Below are 26,623 nucleotides of genomic sequence, written 5' to 3' on the forward strand. Positions count from 1 at the left end.
AAAGTTGCGCAGGATCGGGACAGGTGGCACCCTCTCGTTTCGGAGGCCAGGCAAAATTCTTTTTTTTTTCCTCCTTACCTATGTTCTCGATAGCCTAATAATTTAACTCTATTGGATATTTACTTGTTGTTGTAGGTACCTTGTACCTACTCATTTTTTTTCATTGATTTAAGCTGCATTCTGAATATACACAAACCAGGTGTTATAAAATGATAGTGGAAATCCCAAGTAGATAAGAAATTACGCAAAAACTGTGCGGGCTACATGAAATACTGTAACCTTCTTTTCTGTTAGATGATTAAGATGTTAATAATAATTAACAGGAAAAAGTAAACATACCTACTTGTTTAGAAACCTGTTGCTAAGCAGCTGAGCCGATTTAGATGAAATTTTGTATTCCGCCCGGGGAACTACATAGGATAGTTTTTTCAATCATAATCAACATCAACAACATTCCACGCAGGCGAATTCGCGGGCAGTAGCTAGTATCATTATATGCTTCTGCTTTAGGAAAGTACATACTTTACTTAACTTTACTTACCTACTCTGAATTCTTTTATATTTGTAGATACAGTATACAGTCGACGTCCAAGATATGTTTACAATTTTGCACCATACTCGTTTGTGATAAGGCGAAAATTGTAAACATATCTTTAACGTCAATTGTACCTTCGATGGTGAAACACACAAAATAGAGCAGACTGTCTGTTTATTATCTCGCGAATAAGGCAATATTACTATTACTATTAAGGTAATATCACTATTAAGTAACTTTGAGGGTTTAGGCTAAATAAAAACAACTAAAAATAAATATCCTAAAATTATTTTCTTTTATTTTACAAATTTGACATATTTGTGAAAAAGGCAGTTTTTAAGGAACTACGACTGTTATTAAAAGTAGGTTAAACCTACGAAGCTATATAGTATCGGTGACAACGACCCGTATTATACTAAATGTATTTTAATGTATTTTACCAGTTATATACCTACTGTTTTAGCTGGAAATTCGTTTATTCTCTGAATTTATTTTGTATAATACAGATACAAACAAGACTCACAATTTGTTTACATTTTGGTTTATACATATTAATATTTACGCAATTCAGTTTAAAAATGATAGTATCGCGTGAATCGCGTGATCGGATTAAAATGGAAAATAAAAATACTTAAACCATTCGTGCTAGCACTGCCAGGCTTCAAAGGTAGGCATTTTCTGTCATAATATATTTTTCTCCTCATTACCACGAAGTTTGTCGCTCTAGTCTCACAGCAGCAGAACAAATATAGTGAATAAAAGTGAAATTTCGCATTTGTTATCATTCGTTTGAAATTATGCAATAATACATACACAAATTGATGTTATAAATATGGTTGCGGAGTAATTTTATTAAAGTACTACTAAATATCGTCACGTCAGGACATCAGAAAAATTGTGAAATGTGAGAAGAGATTATAAAGCTGTCGCAAGTGTCAGTCTGTTACATTTGTATTGTAGTACTTCATCACCAATAACATCGTTTATCGCGCTAGGGCTTTATTTCCTAATTTTAATAAGGATGGCAGAAATAAAATGAAACTTCCTCTACATCCTTATCCAACAATAAATAACGAATGTTATCAATTCTTTACAGCTATTTTATCCAAGAAATGTATCGCAGGCAAATGTGAGTGCCTTCTCTCATATTTTTTCATGCAATTATTTGCATTAAAGGATTGCACTGTACATAAATAAATTAAAACTACACCAGTTATCACTGATCACGTGGACCCAGTCCTCTGCTGGTAGAACCTCTGGAACCTTTCAATTACTCTGAGAATAACGTTGGGTTCGCAGGGGTTCCCGTAGGAACCGACGTCTGGGCAGCCTTGCGTCGTGAAGCACTCGAAGGTTATCTCAGGCCGGTGGCAACAACTAAGGACCGCGGCATCACAGTTAGTCGGGAGTTGGTTTGTGGAAACCTCTTTTGGCGCGTTCTGAGGCGGCCTTCTCGTAGTCGACGGGCGAAAAGTAGTCGGCGGAGCTCCAGGAGGAATACTATTCAAAGTGCCGTCTCCTTGAACGGTCCCATGCTCAACTGGAGGGGGCCTCCTAGTTACAGTGTTGTTCGGTCGAATAACGTCAAAATTAATGGGCCTTCTAACATCCTGTCCATCGTCGTTGTCTTCATCGTCATTGACGACGTATCCCCAGTTCTGTCGCGTATCCTCCATATCAGGGAAGCGGTTGTTTATGCTGTCTGGTTGGCTCCCATTTTGGTTGTTGGTCGGCTTAGGTTGCTGATTGCAGTTGCATGGTTGAGGTAAATAGAGAACTGGTAGATAAATAGGGAATGACGATGGGAAAGACGGCGGAAAGGCTGGTTGTCTAGCGACGGATGCGATGTCATGCAGCCGCCTGTATACGTGTGACAGCGGATCGTCTACTAAACCATAGACGCCAGTACTTAGTGAATCATCTCTTTTCACAAAAGTAGGATATGCAGGGGTGATTAGTGGTGGAACGCCAGCAAATCCTCCGAAATCGTACCAGCGCTTTTGTCGCTGGCCCGAGGTGTCTGTGCTTTCAAGGGTGCTTTCTTCTAGTGGGGTTGGCGTTGCATCACTCGCTGTCTCGACTTTAGCGATATCTTCGAGCTTGGTGACTTCACTCGGTGCAGCGTTGACGTAGACTTGGATCGCTATCGCGGCGAGCAACAGGTGTTGTAGTTTTGCCATCTGTAATAACAAAAACGCTCCTTAAGTTTCATTTATATCAAAAAATAATAGCATCATTTTAAATTCTGTGAATGTCATGATAAACCAAGGCAAATTAAACCGAAATTGCAAACATTTTTATACCTATCTATCTAGGAGTTCCTGTTATCATGGGTTCCCAATTCGTAAAACCCGATATAAGCCCGCTACTGCATATTGAATCGAGAAAATTAATAAAACAATTTCGATATGAGAAAATTGTAGGTATTTATATAAATTTCTTAAAGCTCTAGCTTGTGAGAAAGCAGCCGGGCTGGGCGTAGGGTTGCCAAATACTTTCTAAGTAAATATCCGACATTAACATTAATATACTGATATTGCTACTAACATAACGTGTGACTTTGCATATAAAATAGCTACTTACTTATACACCCAATAGTCCCAAATATAATACGCAGGCATGGCTCAATCCGCGATTTCGTCGCTTTGCTACAGATACATAGCTAAAAGTACATCCGTTCGGCCCCAATTTTGGGGTTTGCCATAAGCCGCGCGTGGCGCTGTCGCCACTTAGCGGCCATATCTGTGCTGATCGTAACAGACGCGTTTTGTTAGGGAGTGAGTCTTCTGTACCTAGTACTATTATTTATTCTGTGACTATAGCAGGACTCCATAGAGGTTATACATACTTAAGTCTAGGTATAAACAATTACCCTGAACACATAAATACCAGGCACTGCATCTCCCGGGCAAGCTGAACAACATTCTAAACACATTGTTATATTTATTGCACTTTCAGGGCGTTGTATGCTTTCTTGAACTACCGCACCCACCCCACAGGCTGCTCGAGTAAAGACTGACAAAATGACAAAAAGTTGATCTTAAAAAATACTCCAAACAATATTTTACTTAATATAACGCTAAAATTTTCAGTGCTTTGTCAATCGATCTAGACCTTCTGACCTTCTGCTTGAGTGAAAATCTTGTCGTGTTTCTACCGCATTCCCGGAAAATACACTAAATTCCTGACTTGCCAGGAAAAGCCTGGTCACACTTGGCAGCTTCAGACTACTTCTTATTTCTCTGAGATTAAGCATTAGAGCGGAATGCTATTTTCCCGTGATTCCATTATAAAACGAGTAAAATCTTAAAGTTTTCATCGAGATATTTTTTTCACGTTTTAGGTCACCGCAATTATTTAATACTTTAGACGCAACATGAATTTCTGGGCATTTTGTAAAAAAAATTGCTAGCTGTCTGGTAGGTTAACTGAGTTATTATCGTATGAATATGTTAAATGAGATGGTTTACTTCATTTTAGGGTCACATCGAAATTAATGCATCATTATGTAAAACTTTTCGGCAAAGCAATTTGTTCTTACATGTGAGGGGTAATGCTAATACAGAATACGCAATATACGAGAGACGTGTTTGGTGTTGGCGTAATGAATGGTAGAGACAATTATAGACATGGACTTTCGTCCACCATGATTATTTTACAGATGAGTAAGATGACTAAGATATGGCAAACTGATCTCGTATTTTAAAGGAAAAGGGGCAAAGCCCACTAGTAGCGTAGGCAAGATAATTTTAGTTGTTCCTGAAGTTGAAAAAAAAACCGGGCAAGTGCGAGTCGGACTCGCGCACGAAGGGTTCCGTACCATAATGCAAAAAAAAAACAAAAAAAAGCAAAAAGAAAACGGTCACCCATCCAAGTACTGACCCCTCCCGACGTTGCTTAACTTTGGTCAAAAATCACGTTTGTTGTATGGGAGCCCCATTTAAATCTTTATTTTATTCTGTTTTTAGTATTTGTTGTTATAGCGGCAACAGAAATACATCATCTGTGAAAATTTCAACTGTCTAGCTATCACGGTTCGTGAGATACAGCCTGGTGACAGACGGACGGACGGACGGACGGACGGACGGATGGACAGCGAAGTGTTAGTAATAGGGTCCCGTTTTACCCTTTGGGTACGGAACCCTAAAAAGGGCCCACTGATTAACAGTTAGTCCGCCGGATGGTAGCGGCCTGTCAGTAGAACAAAATTTTGACGGTTCCGAACAACTGACAGGCCGATACCGTCCGGCGGACTGTTAATCAGTGGGCCCTTTAAGAGATGCAACTTTTGCGTTTACTATTCGCTAAACCTGCCAACAGTGTTTACCTTGTTCGTTTGCCTAACTATATGATAAGCAGCCAATTGCGTCCGAGTAATATGGTGTGTGGTGGGAGTGTGACAACAGTGTATGTCAAAGCATCTTACAAAAAATATATAGAGCTGAGACCTAGCGCTAGCTAATGTGATATTGACGTCGGTGCGCGTTTTAGAACGTGACATTTTTAACACTTACCACCCAACACTCTCAACAGTCGCAGTCTTATTTGTTTCACCCATACGCTGTTAAACTCCGACAACGACCATCGAACCGTTCACATTCGCATAATGCTCCGTAACGTTTTCATTGTTAACTGATATTTAGTAAACCCTATTACGAAGCCATAAGATCCACCTTTGGTCATTTAAGAGCGTTACTGTTCGTACAAAATGGTCGGGTCGAAGTTTCTTCTCATTGTCTACAAGACAATTGAGCATCGTTCCCGCGCCCATTGCGCGTTGAGGCGTTTCTTAAAAGCCTTTGAAAACACGGTCAGTCTGTTATTGTATCATTTTAATTTTACAAAGATTATAGCTAAAGTGTCGCTTAAAAATAAAATATGATACTTAATTTGATGTGGACTCAAATGCGAGTAAGACCAAAACTTTGAATGGCTTTTCAATGGCACAAATATGCAATGTTTTTTGTATGATTGTATTTTAAGTTCTTGTTATAAGCATTGCAATTCAGCGTAAGGATAAGAAAGAATCGAGAATTTATCGGTATACTTAAGTAACAACAACGGTTCAACCATCAAAACCATAACCAAAATAACCAAATTGTTTGTGTACCCGATTGCCTATTAAAATTATATGCATACCTAATGATGCAATAATTTTTAAGCATTAGCATCAGTCCAACTCTACCCAACGATATTCAATGCCATGAGCATATTATAAGGTATATACAATTATACATTGTACCCAGTACCCACATTAAGTACACCTTAATTTAAAAACGATTAACGACTTTTTTACTAAAGAGTTTATAAAGCTTAGTCATTAACTCTTGGCCAACAAAACTTTAAATAAACTTGAACAAACCATTGTAGAATAACTTTGTAATAGTGTTGTGAATAAGGCTCATTTCGAGGCTTAAAGACTCGAACCCTCAAGGCTCTCGAAGCTTAACGCCTCAAAGGCGGCAAATACTATTTCTTACATCCATACGCGTAAAATAAATATAATTCTCAAATATAGTCGAGTCTTCAAGACTTACTAGACTTGAGAGCTCGAGGCTTTAAGCCTAATAATAAGCGTTATTCACAACACTGCTTTGTAACGTAAGCTAGATTTGGTCATAACGTTCATGACAATGAACAAAATTTTCATTTAAATGAAAGCGAGTTATTTTTTAATGTGATTAGGTCCCAAACGGAACCTTTGTGAAGCCGCCCCGGCGAAAATTATGACGCATAAGTTTCTACACAAATATGACTGATGGATCCACGTATGGTACTCAATGAGTCATGCTTTCACGGTATGAAGGACATAAAAAGCATTATATGTATGTTCATTACAGTGATTGGGCACGTACGAGTACGTATTGTTTAGGAAAATCGTGACAACAATTTTGTATGCTTTGACAATAACCATGAGGACACATATATTCAAATAAATACCAAGAATGAATGAATGAATGATTTTATTCGCGATTTCAGGGTTGGTCCCGTAGTAAAAGTTGCTCAGTATAATCCCAAAACCTCCCTGGCAACGGGAATGCAGTTATTTTTTAGCCACCCTGTTTAATTTACTTCTGCCCGCGACTTCGTCTACGTAAGATGATGATGCTAAATGATAAAAAAAATATTGCTGATTGTACTATGATGATCCTATATATATACCTACCTAACATAACAAATTTGATCTAAATCGGTTCAGCGGTTTAAGTGTTTAGTGTGTGGTATTTGTAGACTTATTTGTATTCTTGGGGTAGTCTCGAGAAACAACTATTGATAACTTTCGAGATTGACTAGATGCCTATCTCGAAAGTTATCAATAGTTATCTCTCAGACCTCAGCTGACTACGTGGTTTGAAGCTCTAAGTGGATGTGGTTATTCAAAACCACATTCATACTACCTACCAGTCAATGGCAGTAGTTCTGCAGTCACGTGTATTGTACTTAGGTACGCGATTTATTTTCAACGGGGTCAGTAGCCGTTTCTCGGTCAATTACTTATGCTAATGACTGTAAAATAAATGATAACTGACTTCCATTAATACCTTTTTTTCGTCATCAGTCATCATTCATAGAACAAAGAAAAAAAATCATTTGCTATAAATGTGGCATTTAAATAATTGCGAAATGTAGTCAAAAGCGGTGCGCAAGCCAATGATGGCAATTTCTCATAGGTCTTGATTATCAATCGTCATTATCATTCCAAACAGATAAAGTCGCGGGGAAAAGCTAGTAAGATATGGTACCTACTTCTGACCTGTCAAATAACATATGTTATTAATAAGCGAGAAAAATCAAGCAAAAAACGAAAACTGCTTACGCGAGGTCACATAGTTCTTATTAAAAATAAGTTTTGCAAATATAGACCTGTGCCCTGTTTATCAAAAGCTTGTAACTTGTAATACAAGTGGCAGTCCCTTTCTAACAAAAGCTGTCAAAAAGGAACTCGCACTTGTATTACAAGTAGAATGAACTGTCGCCTGCGGTATTTCCGGACCGATACGACCTTCAAACCTTCAAGAAAAGAGCGTACTCCCATATTAAAGGCCGGCAACGCGCTTGCAACCCTTCTGGTGTTGCGGGTGTCCATGGGCGGCGGTAATCGCTTACCATCAGGTGATCCGTCTGCTCGTTTGTCTCCTATTTCATTTAAAAAAAATTATAAACAGGGCACAGGTATTGTGTATTGTTTTCTGCGCTGAATATAGACAGCGACAATTAGTAAGTAAGTGACTAATGAAACCACGCCCACATTGCCTGGAGCAAGCAGTGTCAGTGACTTTTGATTACAATATCATTACCATATTGTGGTTGGGAACAGATATTGATCTGTTCACATCAAGGCCGGTCAACTTTTGCGTCGGCTTGCGTTTGCTGTTTCACTGTCTTTTATTACTTTCTATATAGGAATTTATTATTGCATTGCAACATGCCTATTTCCAAAAAAAATATAAATTAAAAACTGTAGCTAAGTTTCAGTGAGGCTAAGATTAATGTTCCCTATGATCTGATACTGATACTTAAAAGGGTCCATCCAGCAAGAAATTGAATATGCTCCTAGTCTTTTTATTTTATGTAGGCCACAGGAAAGACCTATAACCTTAACTCATATGTACCTAAAATATATTTCGGCTGAAAAATTTATACTGTATATGTACCTATGTACGAGTAAACTCTCTGGTAATTAAGTCCTAACATAATATTTTTTTACATAATTAGATCATAAAACTTAAACCTACGTTTAGTAAACGTTTGTAGTACACGCTGTATAGGCTAGGATGATGTATCTTGATAAGTACCAATAACACCTAGATTTAATTAACTCGGCAACCGGTACTACAGCTAGCTGTCGCTAGTTCTAACGGGCTTAGTGAGATGAGGGCAAGTGGGAAATGGGAGTAATATCACATTAACAAAATGCATGATGTATAGTTCGTTTTTTTTTAGCATTAGAAAAAAGGTAAACAATTTGATGTGCCTTTTAATTGAAAAACACATTTTAAAAATAAGTTACGGCAAATATGTAACAATTATGAATCTTATACGATCATTTATATTCTTCTACTTTCATAAGTAATAGTTTTTGATTTTTAAAAAGCGTTTTTCAATTAAAAGACATGTCTAGATCGCTTACCTTCTTGCAAGTTCTTTCTAATGCTAAAAAAAACGAACTATAGTAAATCCCGCGCATATACGTGGGATGATGACAATTGATAAGTCCTTTCTCGGGTTTCAAACTATCTCCCTACCAAATTTCATCTAAATCAGTTCAGTGGTCTAAGTATATTTAAAATGCTGTCGATCTGAAATTTGGAATAATCATAAAATAAATAAGACTAACGCATTGAAAGTGATTTGCATTGAAAATTATCTAAAAAGGTATAGATATTTTTACTAATATTAAGGATTGGGACGTAGGCAGTAAAGAAGTTATGAACAGTTACCCAATAAGTAGGTCATCTCATCTATAACTGAGCCAATCTGCCAGAAACAGCGTGTCCTCTCGTTACTCAATACTTGTTACAAGAATATAATTGTCAGTTTCGTATTACGCGAGTCAATTGTTGCTAAAATACACGGATACAATGGATATACTTGATTGCAGTTTTTGTGTAGTTAAATAATTAAGTGTACAGTGTGTTTTATTTTATAAATTTGTACATGTGTACTTACATAATTACCTACGATCCGTTCATGTTTTATCATTCATAATTCAAAACTTATTTATGTATATCAATAGTCCTCAAATATAGCTATCAACGGGGATAATATTTTAATAAGTGAGCTTGATTTTTATCAACTTAGGTACTCACAGATGCAAAAGTACATAACCACTTTTTGAATGAGTTTCATTCATAAAGTACATAGTTATGTACTTTTGCAAGCTCGCTGTACTTACATGATTTCTTTGTGAAGGTACTAAAATCAATATAGTCAGACCGTAAAAAGTCTGCAGCGATTTTGATAGCCCACGCAGTGCAAGTGTCATTTTAAACGTCAAACTTCTATGAAATCATGACGTATACATAACACTTACACTGCGTGGGATATCAAATCCGCTGCAGACTTTGTTTGGTGCGACTATAGGGTAGTAAAAATATATACATAGGTTATTTTATCTGTAGAACACCAGTAGGGGTCCATATTGGCTCATATACAATTTATTATTCGAATATTTCTAATAATACCGCTTTGTAGTCATAATCATTGTTTCTCCGAAAATTGTTACTCATATATTTTTTTTATAGTTTTTTGTGCTACTACCTACATTATTCATAACGATACATATTCCATTTTTTTTACTCATAATATTGTCACTGAGAATGTATCTGTGCCCATAATGTTATTTGTAAGAATTTCTCGAAGACTAAGGCGGGAGCATTTGCTCTCGCTACGCTCGCTCACTGTGAGGGTCACAGGATTTCGGTTCTGTGAGGTTCGCAGTTCTAACCTAACCTAACCCACCATTCTGGCAGCATTTCGGTTCTATGAGAGTCGCAGTTCTAACCTAACCTAACCCACCTTTCTGGCAGCATTTCGGTTCTGAGAGGGTCGCAGTTCTAACCTAACCTAACCCACCATTCTGGCAGCATTTCGGTTCTGTGAGGGTCGCAGTTCTAACCTAACCTAACCCACCTTTCTGGCAGCATTTCGGTTCTGTGAGGGTCGCAGTTCTAACCTAACCTAACCCACCTGTCTGGCAGCATTTCGGTTCTGTGAGGGTCACAGTTCTAACCTAACCTAACCCACTTTTCTGGCAGCATTTCGGTTCTGTGACGGTCGCAGTTCTAACCTAACCTAATCCACCTTTCTGGCAGCATTTCGGTTCTGTGAGGGTCGCAGTTCTAACCTAACCCACCTTTCTGTGCAGCATTTCGATTCTGTGAGGGTCGCAGTTCTAACCTAACCTAACCCACCTTTCTGGGAGCATTTCGGTTCTGTGAGGGTCGCAGTTCTAACCCAACCCACCTTTCTGGCAGGATTTTAACCTGCCTTGACCTACAGGTGCATGCTGTTATAAATAAAATCAAATATGTCAAAATCGATATGTCGAGTAATAATATATGCATAAATTTTAGTAATAGAGATATTTATGTAGAATGACATTATGAATATAATAAATTCGAAGTTCCAATGAGTATTGTTTAAAATGAAAATGTACAATGATCATTAGGATGTAAAATTATATTTTATATGAACTTTGGCGCACCCCACCAGTAGTTTTTAACTGTTTGACATTTCTGAATCCACTGACTTTTTGATTTGCTTTGCATGTAAATTTTAAACCTACAATGATATCGTGACGTAACGAAATTATATAATTAGCATTTGAAGGTACAGTCACGAAAAAGATCGTGAGCAAGACGATCTTGACATATACAATAGAAGCACTAGACATTAACATAAATGCTAAAAATGATGAACTTTTGAATAAACTAGGTACAATTCAGACCACAAAATCTGTTGATGATGATCTTGAACGTTAACTTCTTATACATTAAACGTGGCGTGCTAAAAATAATAAATAATTATCATAAATTTCTAACGACTCATTCATGAAAAATCACAAGTCTTACCGAGTAAATCGAAATTTCGTTATCTGATTCTGTATCTCTCGAACCTGCAAGAGTGAAGACACAGATAACGAAAGTAAATAGTTAAGTAGGTAAGTAGAGAGACAAATAAAATTTCGTTTTTTGCGATAATCTTGTCTCGCAGGAACCATGTCATATTACCTACTTGTATTGTACAAACTTCAAGGAATTTAAAAGCAATAAAAACCGTATCATCATAATGTTTTATTACCTAGCAATTGCTGTACATAAAGTGTTAAACGAGCGTATTCGCCTATATATGTTAATAATAATATGTTATCCGTGACAGCCGATTAGTTTTAGAACTTAAAGCTTACAAGAATTAATAGTTTTCCCGGACTAGGCGTATACTGATAATTATAATACGTTACCATCAGAATAGGTACGTAATACGTATGCCCCCTGCTTTTATTATGACGGTTTGCGGCAAGTAGGATTCAAATTAAGTAAATAACAATATACAGAGTGTGTCTGACCATGGGGCTTTAAATCCAGGACTTGATTTTACTCGCTTAACTAAGCTACTTTTACTATGGGACCAACCCTCAAATCGGGGAAAAAATTTTGGCTTTTCCATAGAAAGCGTCGACATCTGATCAGCCAAAATGTATGAAAAAGTAAAAAAAAATCGGAATTTCGGGATTGGTCCCATAGTAGAAGTAGCTCAGTTTAGCGAGTAGAATCGAGCCCTGGATTTAAAGCCCCATGGTCAGACACACACACTGTATGTGTAAAAGGCGTTTGTCATCTCAATTAGGTTACATTGGCAGCAGTTCCAAAACTGAAACACTAAACTGAAACGTATTATTCTTCATAAAATTAAGTGGAATCAGCTTCGGTCTCTTAAAAGTCTCAAATAGTGACCTATCTAGTTTAGGTAAGTATCATTTTCTAAATGAAGCTAATCATATTAAGTATTTGGGTAAAGTGCATATTTTCTAAGCATAAATCCCCTACAATATTTCAAAATTTGTCGTTATTATTTATTTAGTTCTCGCGTAGGAGGGGAGCCCTGTGCCCAGCAGTGGGACTTAGGTATATTGTTTAAATTCTATAATTTGACTTGGACAACTTAAGCCTAAACTTCACTTAAGCCACCGCTAACTCCGTTTTCCTAAGCTGCGGGAAATTTCAAAACGCTTCTAACTATTCGGCGTTAGTCAAGATTCAAGCAACCTCAGACAAGTTTCGAGGGATGGGTTAAGTTACGATCCAGCTATGGCTCAATACTACATGATTTTGAACTTTACTGTATTCTTTTTACGGTTTCTTTTTCTATGTTTTTGGCACAATTGATACTTTATCGACAGTGGCAACTATAAAAAGGGGGGTTATTTCAAGCGCAGGTTAGCCAAATGCTTCGAGTAACCAGTATACCTTATGCGCCCTCTCCAACTATGCATTTAAAAGTACCTACGTATTTCAAAATCACATTGATAAACTAGTGTTCACCTTAACAGTGGACTCAACGGTACTCATAAATAAAAATGCGTAAATTGCCGATCTTGGATTACAGTAGTGGACATAATTACGATGCTGGATTAGAATATTTCGTACGCGTACTTGACCCTATATTCTACATATAAGCTATCACGGCTATTGACGAAGCCGGCCAGACTGCTGTTGCCACATCGGATGCGCATATTTTGCCACAACATGTAAACACGCAACTGTTACCACATTTATCAAATCTATGCTAATTTTTTATTTAGTATTTTATAAAATTGTACAATTTGATTGACAAAAGAAATGTAGGTATATAAAAGTGTCCGCGAACGGTGTTCAGAAGTAGATCCTAAATAGACTTGTGATTTCTGAGTTGGGCAATGTGGTCCTAATTAGGTAGGTACCTATTTGGTGAATTGAAATTCTGTTTTGAAATTTTCCATAAATAACATTCACTTTTTCATTGTATGTAACTTGTATCCGAATCCTGTCTGGGTTTATGGTTGACAAAGTGAAAGTGGATCGGTTGAAGAATTTGGAGAAAGATATCATCTACCTACTGTTTTTACTGCATACAAGGAGGTTTTGTGTACACCAACTGTAATTTTATGTAGAAAGTAAAATGTTGACATCATGAGTGGTATTTAGGGTCTAAAGTTGCCATTTTAGAATACTATGTTACTGTGAATTAAATATATTACTTTTAGTAACTGTAATACTAATTTGTTTTTTTTTTTACAGACCTTTACTTAGCTTCATATTTGTATATATTATGTACATATTTCATTACGTAGGTACATATATCGCAATAATGGACGTTTTTCATGCGGTCACACTGGGATTACCGCGATAATCAACAGCGTTTCTCGTCCCAGTAATAAAGCGCATCTGGCGTTGTCGCGGGACCTAATTTTAAACCTGGTTAAATAATGATTACTTAGGTACATATTTTAAGTATATTCCTGTACGTTATTACGTTATCTAAGGCTAACAATACCTACACGTAATTTTTTGTTTTAATTTAAATCCACTTAACTACTAAGATATTACGGATAAATACGAGAATTTAGTAGCTGGCCTTGCTTCAGATAGCGGAAACATTAGCGAATCTAAATTAATTTGCATATTTCGTTTTCGTTAACTATTAAAACATTAAGTACTTTATGTACTTGCAATTAAAGGTTTGAAAACTTCCGTATATTTACTATGATTTAAAAATAATATTTATTATATTTACCGTAAACATTCGTTTTTGTGGGGCTATCTGTCATATTTCAAAACAACTCCGTGATCAACTGTCAGTTTCGTTACCTACACAATTAACCGGCTCTTCGTGATCTTTGGCATTTATTATAAAATTGTTTGTAGTACAATAGGTCAAAGGCATAATCACGTTAATCGTTATGTAAACATTGGCCAAATGTGAGTCAAACTAGCGTTCCGAGGATTCCAGACTACTTATAACGAAATCTTTTGTAATGTTATGGCTTTTTATAGACTGATTTACGCGTGACTGTTATTTTCTACCCAATGCCAACTCTGGTGTATGTTTTACCATTCTTTAGACATATATATAATTAGAAAACAACATACATATAAACAAACGTTCGTAAATACATATAGATATAATTCTATTTACGTATTTTATTAGGATTCGGTCCACTTATTAATCACATAGAAATATACAAAAATAAGGAGTTAGAGGACACACAAATCAAGTAAAAAATCGAGGAACATTTCCAAAAATGGTATAATATTAATTGAGCATGTATACTTAAAAACACCCATTTATCAGGTATCTATTGGTAAATATTTTTATTTGCTATAATAAAACAATGTGGGTAATATATTAATTTATCTTAATATTAAAAATATAGTCGCGTTATGTGCAGATACGCAGATACTGATAGACAACGCACATTTGCACAGCATACTAGCATAACTAAACCATAGAAGGTAAGATGTTAAAATTTGACATATACATTTATATGTATTCTTTAAATGTTTATTCTTAAAGTTCCACTAAAAACCGGTTTCTCAATATTCACCCCTCAGGGTTGATAATGGGGTAGAAAATTTGAATAAAGCTATAATGAAATAGAAAACGGATTATATTGTGAATGGAAACGAAACATAAATACAATTATGTACTTATATGGATTACATTGAATAGAAATGAGTATGGTGACAGTCTCTGTCTAGCCGCCACCCATTGAAATTCATACACGATATATTAGTCAAGGTAGGTATGACAAAATTCAATTATACATATATGTATTAAATTAAAACAAACATACTTACCCTAAACGTAATATATTACCAAATATTTACACGTGTTCCTTGTAAAAATTATATCGGTTAAACCAGTTTAATTAAAATCACAAAAAACTTGTTTTATGTTTCTAGTTTTATCAATAAGTATCGAAGCAATATCATCACGGATTGTATTTAAGTATATTTTGAATAGGACCTCTTTTTTACTCACATTTTTCATCTAGACATCCATTAAGGTATCTTACCTACATTGATTTTCCTGATCACTTAAGTGCTAATTGACTCCTCTAGTGTAAAATATGACCTAATCACGAACTCTACTAGTTCTCCTGCACCAAAGATAATAAAATATGCAGCACTGTACAATCCAACTTACCATAACTTTTTTGACTATTCCACAAAACTTGAACGTATCACTTTCACTCGTGCACTGTAAACGTGTCGTAAATGTTTACATTGGTCACCACCACATGGATCTAAAGTATACGGAAGCAACACAACGGCGCAGGCGCACGGCGTGATTGGCAACTGGCGGCGCGCGCGCCTCTGACCAGCTTTTAGAGGCGACTCGTCTGCTTTGCACCACCACTGCCATCCAGCATGCGGACCGTTACCTTGCCAACCAGTTCCTTTATGCATTTGAACGGTCTAATGCTGGGTTTACATGAGCTTAGTGACTAACGATTGGTAAAAGTCACTTTCACTTTGATTATTGCATTGTAATGTGTTTCCTTTATTAAACAAAAGAGAATGCGATTATAAGATACCCCTGTATTTGGTTTCCCTTATATACTTATAAACAAAAGAGAACGCGATTAAGATACCCCTATAGATGGTTTCCCTTAGGTATACTTATAAACAATCGAGAACGCGATTAAGTAGTTGCAAACGTTCATAGGCTGTAATATGCGCTTACCATCAAGCTGGCCGTATGTTTGTTTGAGTTTCCCTGCGCGTGGTAAAACAAGCTCTGCGATGGCATAGAAGTATAGTTGTTGAAATATAATTCGCATCAATTCGACATACAACTTGTTCGATCGGTGCAAATTATATATCGACAACCATGCTAAGGGAATTAAAAACTAATGCTAAACTCGTGTTAGCCTAACATAACATGTAAGTACTCAATTCTGCACTTTTGCTGAATTGACCCTTTGGCTCTCTAGACCAGAAAATTATAGTATTTTAGTCGTACTAGGCCATAGTGGCCTAGATCCGACAGTGACGTCATGACTGGCCATCGTACGTAATCGTTTCTCATCAAATCATTAAACTGTCAATATATTCTATTGTTTGCTTCGGCAAACCCATCGTAAAACGGTTAAGGCTCCGTTACAGTTCACTGACAGCTTTATGTTTATGGATGTCTAATTACAGGTCTCCTTTCCATTCAAGAAAAAGTACTCGTAAATTTTAAAAAGCTTAATAGGTTAAGATTGTACTTAGCTGAAGTAAAGATATCTAACATTTGAGGTACAATGACGAATAACGGATACTTTTACTAATATCTTTATGTGGCAAAGAAACTTGGTCCATTGGTACAAAGGGTCTGGTGACAAAAGAACGAATACAACGGTGCCTCCTTGCGTCTGAAGCCAGTTTTGTCTCGCTTTCACGCAGTACTTTCTTTAGAGAAAGATGTAGTTCGACTGTTTTGAAAGGAATGGGGGGCGGTGGTTGACCTCACGCATTCGCATTCCTTATGGCATGTGGTGACATATTTTTGCGCATTGTGGTTGAATAATAAAAGATGTGTAAATGGATATTCTGTAAACGTTCCGTATGTGAAAGCGCCTAGTGTGAATAATATGGCGTGGAATATAAGAAAACATTGCCGCAATTATTATAAGGCGCAGATATTTGCTAAGTTCTTTTTATCCTTGTACACGCCAGCGATTATTTGTGACGTTCCACGGCAAAAGGTACCTTATGGCGGCTGGCGCTTACGTCGCATACCGCCGTAATAATATTAGAGCGGCGTTAATAATAGCGTAAGCGACAACAGCCGTAACGTACCTTTACCCGTGGGACGTCACATTTTAATATTCTGTGACATGAAGCATTCTGCGAAACGAAGTCCGATATTTATCATTAGAAATACAATTAGGTACTAATTCAAAAACCATGATGTAGGTAATGAAGTTGCCCAGGTAACGGGGAAGTTTTTGATTTAATGCAATATACCTACCTAATGTAAAAAAATATACACAGAACTACATGACTTAACAAAAGGAACTCCGGTAAGTAATTAACTGTTACTAGACTGAAAATCTGAAAATTTTAACTGGATTAATGTGTATACTTGTCAATCTTGTCTTTTTTTATTTCCCAAATTAACATAATATCTAGAGTTGTTATTTTTTGTTTCAAGATAACATTTTCGAAAATTATTAATTTAGTGCAATATTTTCATCAGTATAATTTCCTACATTGTGTCTCAAAGTGAGAATTGACTCTACAGCAATATGCATCCGGCAAAGTCGCCAGATAAATAAATAAGTTTCCAACCACTTTGTTTCATTGCTGGCCATCACAGAACGGCGAAACTCGCCTCGCCCGCGGTTGACAAACTTCGCAGACTATCTACTTCGGTCTAAGCTTGAGACACCTACTGAAGCGACAGACATTTCATTCTAAAATGACTTATGTGCCAGAACCTAAAGTCAACCTTAAGTTTAAGTTAAGCAAAGTTCACTGTGGGAGATCGAAACACAAATAAACGTTTTCGTTAGCAAGCTTCTCAAGACGATTCAACGGAGCCACGCCGTTTTGTCGCCTAAATAATGTTTAGTTTTTAAGTTTATAAAAATGCATATATGTATATGTTAGTCTGTAAGGTATTTGTAATATGGGCCTTGTTGGTTGATTTAAAACGTTAAATATACAAATAAAAACCTTGGATATCGACGAAAGCAGTAAGTATTCGTTACAGTTGAGGTGATCACATTTATTTTAACTAAAAGCGTATTACACTTACATTTTCTTGTGATGTTTGTGACGTTACGTAGTAGTAATAGTCCCATCCTTTTTAAATTGAGTTAAAGTAATGTGCGGAAATTGTAAGAAAATTAATCAGTACCTATAGATTATTTATCGCCATTTGACGTCGAGCACACATATAATTAGAAGCAGAATGTTGAGGGACTGTTAAGGACTGCTTTTTGGTTTAGATAATTTTATTCTTCCAAGAAATGACGCCAGCAAATATTTTCTTCGTAGAGACTTGTCAAAGTTTCCGTAAAAACAAAGTTTAATAATCAATTTAAATGCGGTCAAATCTTTCGGATAGTAGGTACTTAAATACACCTCTCCATAGCACAAATTAATTATGTCACTAATTATTCTTGTATTTTAAAATGTACAGAGTAAGTAATACATAGTTTTATACCACCATTTTGCGAATTGGATCGATATTTTAAAATCCAACGGAATATGAATGGACAACAATACATGGTTAAGATTATCAAATGTTGAAAGAGAATAACGTAACTAGAATTAACTACATCACTTTACATAGACGGCTCTTAAAAGGGAATTTTATTAGTGAATTTTTTATTTCGTTATATTGCAGCTTACAGGCGTAGATATTTAAAAATGTTTTAATTATATCACTATTTTATTTAATTATATCACTAGGTTATCAATTCGACCGTTATTTTGTCCACCATGTAATCATGTGCTTTTGTTTCGTTAATTACAAAATCAAACGTTCATTGCGCATGACATTTCTTTTTTCAAGCGCCATAATAATAAATGAATTATGCATACACAATAGTCTTAAGCAATTTTGGCATTCACATAAAAAGCAATAACATTTTAAACGTCGTCTAGTCATGATCATTAGAATCTATACAACTTTAAACGAGGGGCTTTTTACGTCGTAGGTCACGACTTCAGGGGGCCCGGTTCTTATTTTTAAGGCCCACTTGCACCATTCTACTAACCGGTTAAACCTGGAGTTACCATGGTTACCAGTACAATTTGACTCTAGGTTAACCGCTTAACCCCGGGTTAGTGGGATGGTACAAGTGGCGCTAAGTCGTAAGTATTATGCACGCATTTAAGAAAAATAAGATAATTTATTATGTGTTTATATTAAATTGTCCGAATAATTCATTAGTAGTAAATAATTTCAAGGAACTTTAAAGTACCTATAACTTAGTAGTTTCAGTATAGCCACATATTTGTGATGCTTGGCAAACCAAAAAAATCAACATAGTATCACTACACCTTATAAACCAGGCTCCCGCAGTGTCTGATTGTGTGTTTGTATGTTCGCGATGAACTCAAAAACCACTAAACGGATTTTCATGCGATTTTCACCTATCAATAGCGTGATTCTTGAGAAAGGTTTAGGTGTATAATTTGTTAAGGTTTTGTGTAACCCGTGCGAAGCCGGGGCGGGTAGGTATAGTCAGACCGTAAAAAGTCTGCAGCGATTTTGATAGCCAACGTCAAACTTCTTTGAAATTTTGACGTAGAAATAACACTTACGCTGCGTGGGCTATCAAATCCGCTGCAGACATTTTAGGCCAAGCAATAAGAAGTTATAGAGGGAAATGCTAGGAACACAATTTTTGACTACGTAACTTTGTTTGGACTAGTTAGGAGGTGAACATATCAAAAGTCCCCGGCCGTAGCCCCGGTGCTGGGGGGTAGAGGGGGGAAAGAAGGTCTCATTTTTCGGTTTTTCACTTATATCTTGGAAATTTTGCGTCTTAGCGACATGACTACTAAGACAAACCAAAAGCTGATAAAATTTGTTACAAGTTTTATTCAGTCAAGTTTTTCGATATCTTGAATAGTTTTTGAGATATCCTCTCTTGAAAGTTTATTTAGGGCTTTCAATTTTATCTTGATATCTACATTAGTGACGCTGCTAGACCGTGTTTGGTATCATTTTCGTATAAATCGGGGGTGCTGAATTCAGTTTTGGTATCACATTGACACCATTCCTAAGAAAAAACATATAAACTTTAAACAAATACCTTTTTTTTTTAAATTCCTCTTCACGCTTAAACCGCTCAACTGATTTAATTGAAATTTGGTATACAGATATTTCGAGTCCCAAGACAGGACATAAGATACTTTTTATCTCAATAATCATCCTTTAAAGTTGTGAAATGGAGTATGGGGGGAATTCAACTTCGTCGTCGAAACTGAATTCCTGAGGTTAATACTGCTCAAGGTAAGGTTTGAAGTCATGTTTGGTATCACTTTCATCTAAATCACAGATGTATTCCGTCCTAAATTTCATCTAAACCGGTTCAGCGGTTATTGACTCCCCATACAAACTTCCACCCCACTTTTCACACCCTCAAAAGATGCTTTTGGTTATAAAAACTATCCTATGTCGTGTGTCGAGATTTAAACTATTTCTATACCAAATCTCAACGAAATTGGTTCAGCGGTTTAAGCGTGAAGAGGGATTTAAAAAAATATTTATTTTTAAATTTTGGTTTTACTTCGGAATGGTGTCAATGTGATACCATAAATGAATTCAGCGACCCCGATTTATACGAAAATGATACCAAACATGGCCTAACAGCTTCACTGACGTAGATATCAAGATAAAATTAAAATCCCTAAATAAACTTTCAAGAGCGGGTATCTCAAAAACTATTCATGATATCGAAAAACTTGACAGGATAAAACTTGTAACTAATTTTATCAGCTTTCGGTTTGTCTTAGTAGTCATGTCGCTAAGACGCAAAGTTTCCAAGATATCAATGAAAAACCGAAAAATTTGACCTTCTTACCCCCCTCTACCCCCCAGCAGCGGGGCTACAGCCGGGGACTTTTGATATGTTCACCTCCTAACTAGTCCAAACAAAGTTACGGAGTCAAAAATTGTGTTCCTAGCATTTCCCTCTACAACGTTTTTTGAGCATTCATTTCTTGACCTATTTATTGGTGCGACTATTAGTATTTAACTATAAATGGATTTAGAATAATGCACGCGCAATGCGGTTAGCCTCTCCAGTTGCGAAAATCTCATAGCCTTCTCATTGACATTTACTCAAATAATAATGTGTTATATCCTTCAATGGCAAAGTCACGTTGCAACTTTGCAAATAACGAATATTGTTATTTTCTTTCAGGTAAGTACTTATTGCTATGTCGGTGGCAGAAGATGCGGTACAGGTAACGGATAGATACAATAAGTAAAATAAAGAGTAATAGGTAAGGTAAACGTACTAGTACCCGACATGCTAATGCCCAATAGATGACACCTTGCTGTCACCTCTATTGACAATGACTTAAGTTTCAAGATGACAGGTACTGGGACCGCGTCGAGCACCAGTACCTTGCACCACTTATTAATCGTTTTCCGAGTCACCTGATAATTTTAACCCTTGTGACCATTGTGACCTATGTTAGTTAAGCAACAATATTAATAGGTGTCTTTATAAAATAATACAATGAACGTCGTAAGATATCGTAATTGTTATTTTTTAATGCTACTGAAATTCCGATTTACCTTTCCAAAGTACCAAATTACCACAACGTTATAACCAATAATTCTCACTAAGGCTCTCCATGATGAGAATCGTAAAACAGCACCTTTATTTTTATTAGGGTTCCGTACCCAAAGGGTAAAACGGGACCCTATTACTAAGACTTCGCTGTCCGTCCGTCCGTCCGTCCGTCCGTCCGTCTGTCACCAGGCTGTATCTCACGAACCGTGATAGCTAGACAGTTGAAATTTTCACAGATGATGTATTTCTGTTGCCGCTATAACAACAAATACTAAAAACAGAATAAAATAAAGATTTAAATGGGGCTCCCATACAACAAACGTGCCAAAGTTAAGCAACGTCGGGAGTGGTCAGTACTTGGATGGGTGACCGCTTTTTTTTCTTTTTTTTTTGCATTATGGTACGGAACCCTTCGTGCGCGAGTCCGACTCGCACTTGCCCGGTTTTTTTTTAATGCTACTGAAATTCCGATTTACCTTTCCAAAGTACCAAATTACCACAACGTTTAACCAATAATTCTCACTAAGGCTCTCCATGATGAGAATCGTAAAACAGCACCTTTATTTTTATTTCTAGTAAGCCTCCGCGGTTTTCATTCTGTGCTAAATCATAAATAAATAAAATATAATCCCAATCTAATTTAGTTTTAGGCAATTTTTGGTTTGTGAATTATTTTATGGTAAAAATAAAAGAAAGCATACATTTTCACTCAAAAACCGCGCAAATTCGGAAGTGAGACGCACTTACAAATACGATTTAAATCTAATTTCAACAAACCAGTCACCGCGTGTCGAATAAAGTCGCAGAATATTAAATATTACTTTATAAAAAGCTGAAAGAAGGTGGAATATTTTTCCCTTTCACCGCATTTCACGGGCCATGCTCATTGAAAATGGAAAATTGCGACAGCGTATCTTGCATTTGATATCACAATAAAATTTATGATTTTTTTAATACGAAATATTGAACGCTGTTTTGCGTTAAGTACAAGACTTTTCTTTATATACGTACTCGTATATGCGTATTTACGTATACTTTTGTAACAAGGGTTTCCTATTTAGGTACTTGTAAAAAACATGTAACCAAATAATGGTCCTTGCCGAAGACTCACTGATAAATAAATAAATATTAAGACAATCCAACACAAACAAACCTTGTTCGACAATAAGACTTGTGTTGCACTTGCTAGACGGTATATTCTATCTTCATATTTCAATAAGTAGAAAACAGCCATATTAACTAAGATAAACTAGAGCTCATCACATAAATAATTGCCCTTACCGGGGTTTGAATCCAGGACGTCCGACCCAGGAACCCGACTTTGTTATATCATAATTTTCACAAAAAGGGAGGGCTAGGTAACTGTCGACTTTGCTATTAGAAATATTTAATCCGTGGAGCGCTCCAGAATTACCGTAGTATGAAACTCCTATACTAGTTACCAGCACACGTGTGACAGTAGGGCGCTCCACGGGTTAAAAGCAACTGAAATTAGCTTCCGGGTCTCTACCATGCTCATGCATAGGTACTAGGTACCTATTAATTATTTACGCTTAAATGCATGACGTCATTCTAGCTTATAACATCTAGCTCCGGGAGTTCAGCGACCCACCAGATCTGCGTGACGTCACGACCCATCTCAGAACATGAATATTACGTATACGTGCGATTTTGGCTCGAATTCCTTGAATGAATTCGGTCAAATTTCTGGAACTTATCCAAAATTCGCTTTCAACCGGGAGGCATTGTACCTACTTATATTAATAGCAACACCTTATATCGAATTAATAAGATTTATAAATGGTTATGGTGTCGAATATCCTTGCTATATTAGTTACTTACAGAATATTATTAGCGTACAGGTAATAGGTGGCAGTATTCTATTTATTAAAAAGTTACCATTCATCATCACCAAATCGACCTAAAAATGTTTATTTGTGTCAGTAATAATATTTATTCAAAGTTAGTTTGGTTTCCCGTTGTGGAAGGTGTAGTTTAATTTGAATTACATCTGTAATGCAGTTGACATCACGCGATGATGCCTGTAACATGACGACTCCTGTATTCCACCATTCAGGAAAAAGATCTGAGCTCATTGATTTACTGTTTTTGCTTAATATATACTTCAATGGACGACTTTGAATCCAACGGTAATAGTAACTCGTACTAATGAGTTTCCATGGACTATGTACTTACGATATATAAGTGGTAGTGATATACACTGTGTAACATGAGTAAACCGAATAATTTTAACAGCGTATTCCTGATCATATTTAGAGACAAAAATGTCCTATAAACTTTTTTAAAAAACGCCTAGGTTCAGAGATAATATTAATTTAAAAATAAACAAGTTTTTGTTGTTACATAATGTAAAAGGCCTTTTTGATGGTAATGTTGCTGCTATGGGACGTAGTCTAAATATCCTTATTGATAGATGTCAAAAAGTGACAAGTAACACTTTGCAAAAAGAAGGTTTTACGAAAAAAAAAATTTAAAATCAATTTTAAGTAACAAGTTTACCAATAACATTTTTTTTTAATGTACAAATACATTCAAAAAAATGAAAAACCAAAACAAAAAAAAAAATTTTTTTGGCGAAATTTACCTAAAGTCATAATTATTACATTTTTTCCTTCTTTTGACCCCAGAAATGCGTGGTTAAAATTATTCGGTTTCCTCATGTTACACCGTGTATAAGGTGCGACCATTTGCAAAGACAATTTTGAAGGTCGGCGTGAAGTCCCCAATTTGTTTTGGGGACTGCACTATAATACTATATTTTTATGCAAGCGGGGGAGACCTATGACTCCTATGAAGCATATATGGGCTAATGATGAAAATTACATTTTATATTATTACAAAAAAAAAACTAAAAATAAACATTCCACATCACTAGGATAATGTGCCGCTTCTTTTCTCTTCAATGAACACACAATATGTATCAACGTCATTATAAAATCTAAAACCTGCATCATTAATTTATGGAAAAAACCGTCGGAAGGAAATTCCTCTTAAAAACAGTTTTTATTACTTGACACGAGGAAACTAGGTTGTTTACTATTCCCATTGATCATGAAGGCGTGGTTACTGGTTACGTAGTATTTGATAGTAGTAACGTAAGCGAGGGACCTCAGCTCTAAGAATGACTTGGATTGGGATTTCCAACTGTGAGCTGACGAAAGTTCGGACATTCGCTTTTTAATTGTTTATATAATCCGTTAGATGACTTGCATGTTGGTTGAAACTGCTCGTGCATAGTGTAAATGTATTGATTCAGCAGACCAGACCATGGACAAGTGACATTGACAAATTGTCTACGAGAATTTATCGTACACTGTACGCTCAAGCTCGTACAAGCTGTGCTAAAGACATATTAATTTGGTGGCATTTATCACGCGATAGCTATCTATTTATTTTGTGATCGTATTGGTGTCTAGAAAATTACGTAGTTAGATAGACAGATCGGCGACGCATTTAGTTCCTACGGATGGCATGACGTACCTATTAATCTTAATGACCGCGATTAACTCAATGAAACGCAAACCAAAAATCTTAACAACTATTAATAGAGGTCGCGATTAACACACAATGACAAGCCGTTATCTGGGAAATTTTTTAAGATATGCGAATGGTGACCTTAAAGTCGACCTGTAAGGCTCTTTTTCCCACTCATTCTCGAAGTGCACTTACGTCCCTTTTGGCCAGAGAATGATTTATTAAATTGCTGGTTCTCTAAATAAAAAACGGGCCAAGTGCGAGTCGGACTTACGCCCAGAAGAGTGTTCAGTGCAATCACACAAGTTTTATAGCCGACTCACGCTTGGCCACTTTTTATTATTTGTTGTTATATAGAGTATAATTTGTTTTTATTATTGTTCCGAGTTGGAGGTTTATATGTTTATCCTGACTAGTATTTAATCTAGGGATTCGATTGTCATCTTTCGGGTACGCAACCCTAAAATTGAATCTCGTGCGTGGTCAGTGACAACGTACTAATTAATGGATGATCGATGTGATTAACTTAATCAATTTAATCATCTTAATCGGTAGCCATTATACACTAAACAAACTAATTGACAACGTTGTAGTAGCAAGAAGCTGGCATGTCTTTGCATATTTTTTCTTCATTTAAGTTCACGCACTAAGAGGCAACTCTCATCTACTCATACATATAATTGAATTTTAATTAGCATACTTAATTTATGGCATATCATTTGAATAAGTCTTCTCATGTATTTTTTTACGCTGTCTAAAATACAATACGTCAGTTTAATTTATTTTACTGGAGCATTCCACGGGCTGTCCCATACAAACGCATTTTATTTCCTGTGTTGCGACTTTTTTTTCGGCATTTGGTTATTAAAGCAGGCGATTATTTTTCTGTGCATATTTTTGAACATTTGTCATAGGAAAGGAAACTCTTATCTTAAAAAAATTCGCGTTACATATTGTATTTTTCTGAACAGACAATCTTTGAATTTATCTATAATTTTATCATTCAAATCCCGAAAGTAGCGATATGAGAAATAACTGATTTCGTAACAAATTTGTAAGGTTATTTTGTACCTATATTTCATTTAATTAACAAATAAAATAAGAGCACCGTAAACAAAATTTTGTATGGTGCTCTAAAAAGGAATTGGTCTGAAAAAAATATTTTAAATATATTAATAGTTATTGGCTACAATAAAATCCACGGAGATCAAATTCAAAACACTTGGGTCCACGGCGTATAAATTGCGTCTTTTAATAAGCACTCCTACATATTACGTTTTGTAGGTTATCTGATATTTTTTAATTACCTATGTGAGTCACTAATGAGTTATAAATTTGGCTGTAGATTATTGGCTAAGCCACAATCCACATTTTATATAGTTTATTGTTTTTAACATGAAAACAAATGACATTATTAACTGATTCATAACCGAACATAACTCAAATCCTGTTGAAATGCCGGAAACAGGTGATTTTGATAATATACATGTGACACGTTTTGGAACGCTCAATAAAACTGTTCGCTGACAAAGGTAACAAGTTTTTTACTAATATTCATAACTTGAATATAACTACACGATACAGCGAATTTCATGGAAAAAGACACTGGTGATATGATATGATGATACGTATTTTACAACGCAGCGAGTGTGATGGGCACCTTTGCGCCGGGGGTAGCGCGGGGAGGTCTCTTTGAGTATTTTTACATATATTCTTTGTTTTATTTTAGATATATTTAGGGTTGTTAGTTTTAATTTAGTATTATTTATAGATGTATTTAGTTCATAAGTTATTTATTTGTC

At 36.0% G+C, this 26,623-nt stretch overlaps 2 protein-coding genes and 1 long non-coding RNA gene across 3 annotated transcripts in view; 2 read left to right on the plus strand and 1 right to left on the minus strand.

Annotated features, from left to right (window-relative positions):
• The window catches only part of LOC134664604 (uncharacterized), a 484,236-nt gene that overhangs the window by 158,947 nt on the left and 298,666 nt on the right, over window positions 1-26,623 (plus strand). The gene's annotated exons all lie outside the window — the stretch shown is intronic.
• LOC134664595 (uncharacterized) overlaps window positions 1-26,623 on the plus strand; it is a 190,391-nt gene that overhangs the window by 28,202 nt on the left and 135,566 nt on the right. The gene's annotated exons all lie outside the window — the stretch shown is intronic.
• Window positions 808-2,724, minus strand: LOC134664572 (uncharacterized). Its single transcript, XM_063521286.1, has one exon. The coding sequence runs from the start codon at window positions 2,713-2,715 to the stop codon at window positions 1,759-1,761; it is 957 nt and encodes a 318-aa protein (XP_063377356.1). The 5' UTR covers window positions 2,716-2,724; the 3' UTR covers window positions 808-1,758.

The sequence above is a fragment of the Cydia fagiglandana genome, chromosome 5 (genome assembly GCF_963556715.1).
Source record: "Cydia fagiglandana chromosome 5, ilCydFagi1.1, whole genome shotgun sequence".
In the NCBI taxonomy this organism is placed as follows: Eukaryota; Metazoa; Arthropoda; class Insecta; order Lepidoptera; family Tortricidae; genus Cydia; species Cydia fagiglandana.

Excerpts from the sequence above, each read along its gene's own strand:
- LOC134664572 (XM_063521286.1), bottom strand. The coding sequence starts at position 2,715 with ATGGCAAAACTACAACACCTGTTGCTCGCCGCGATAGCGATCCAAGTC.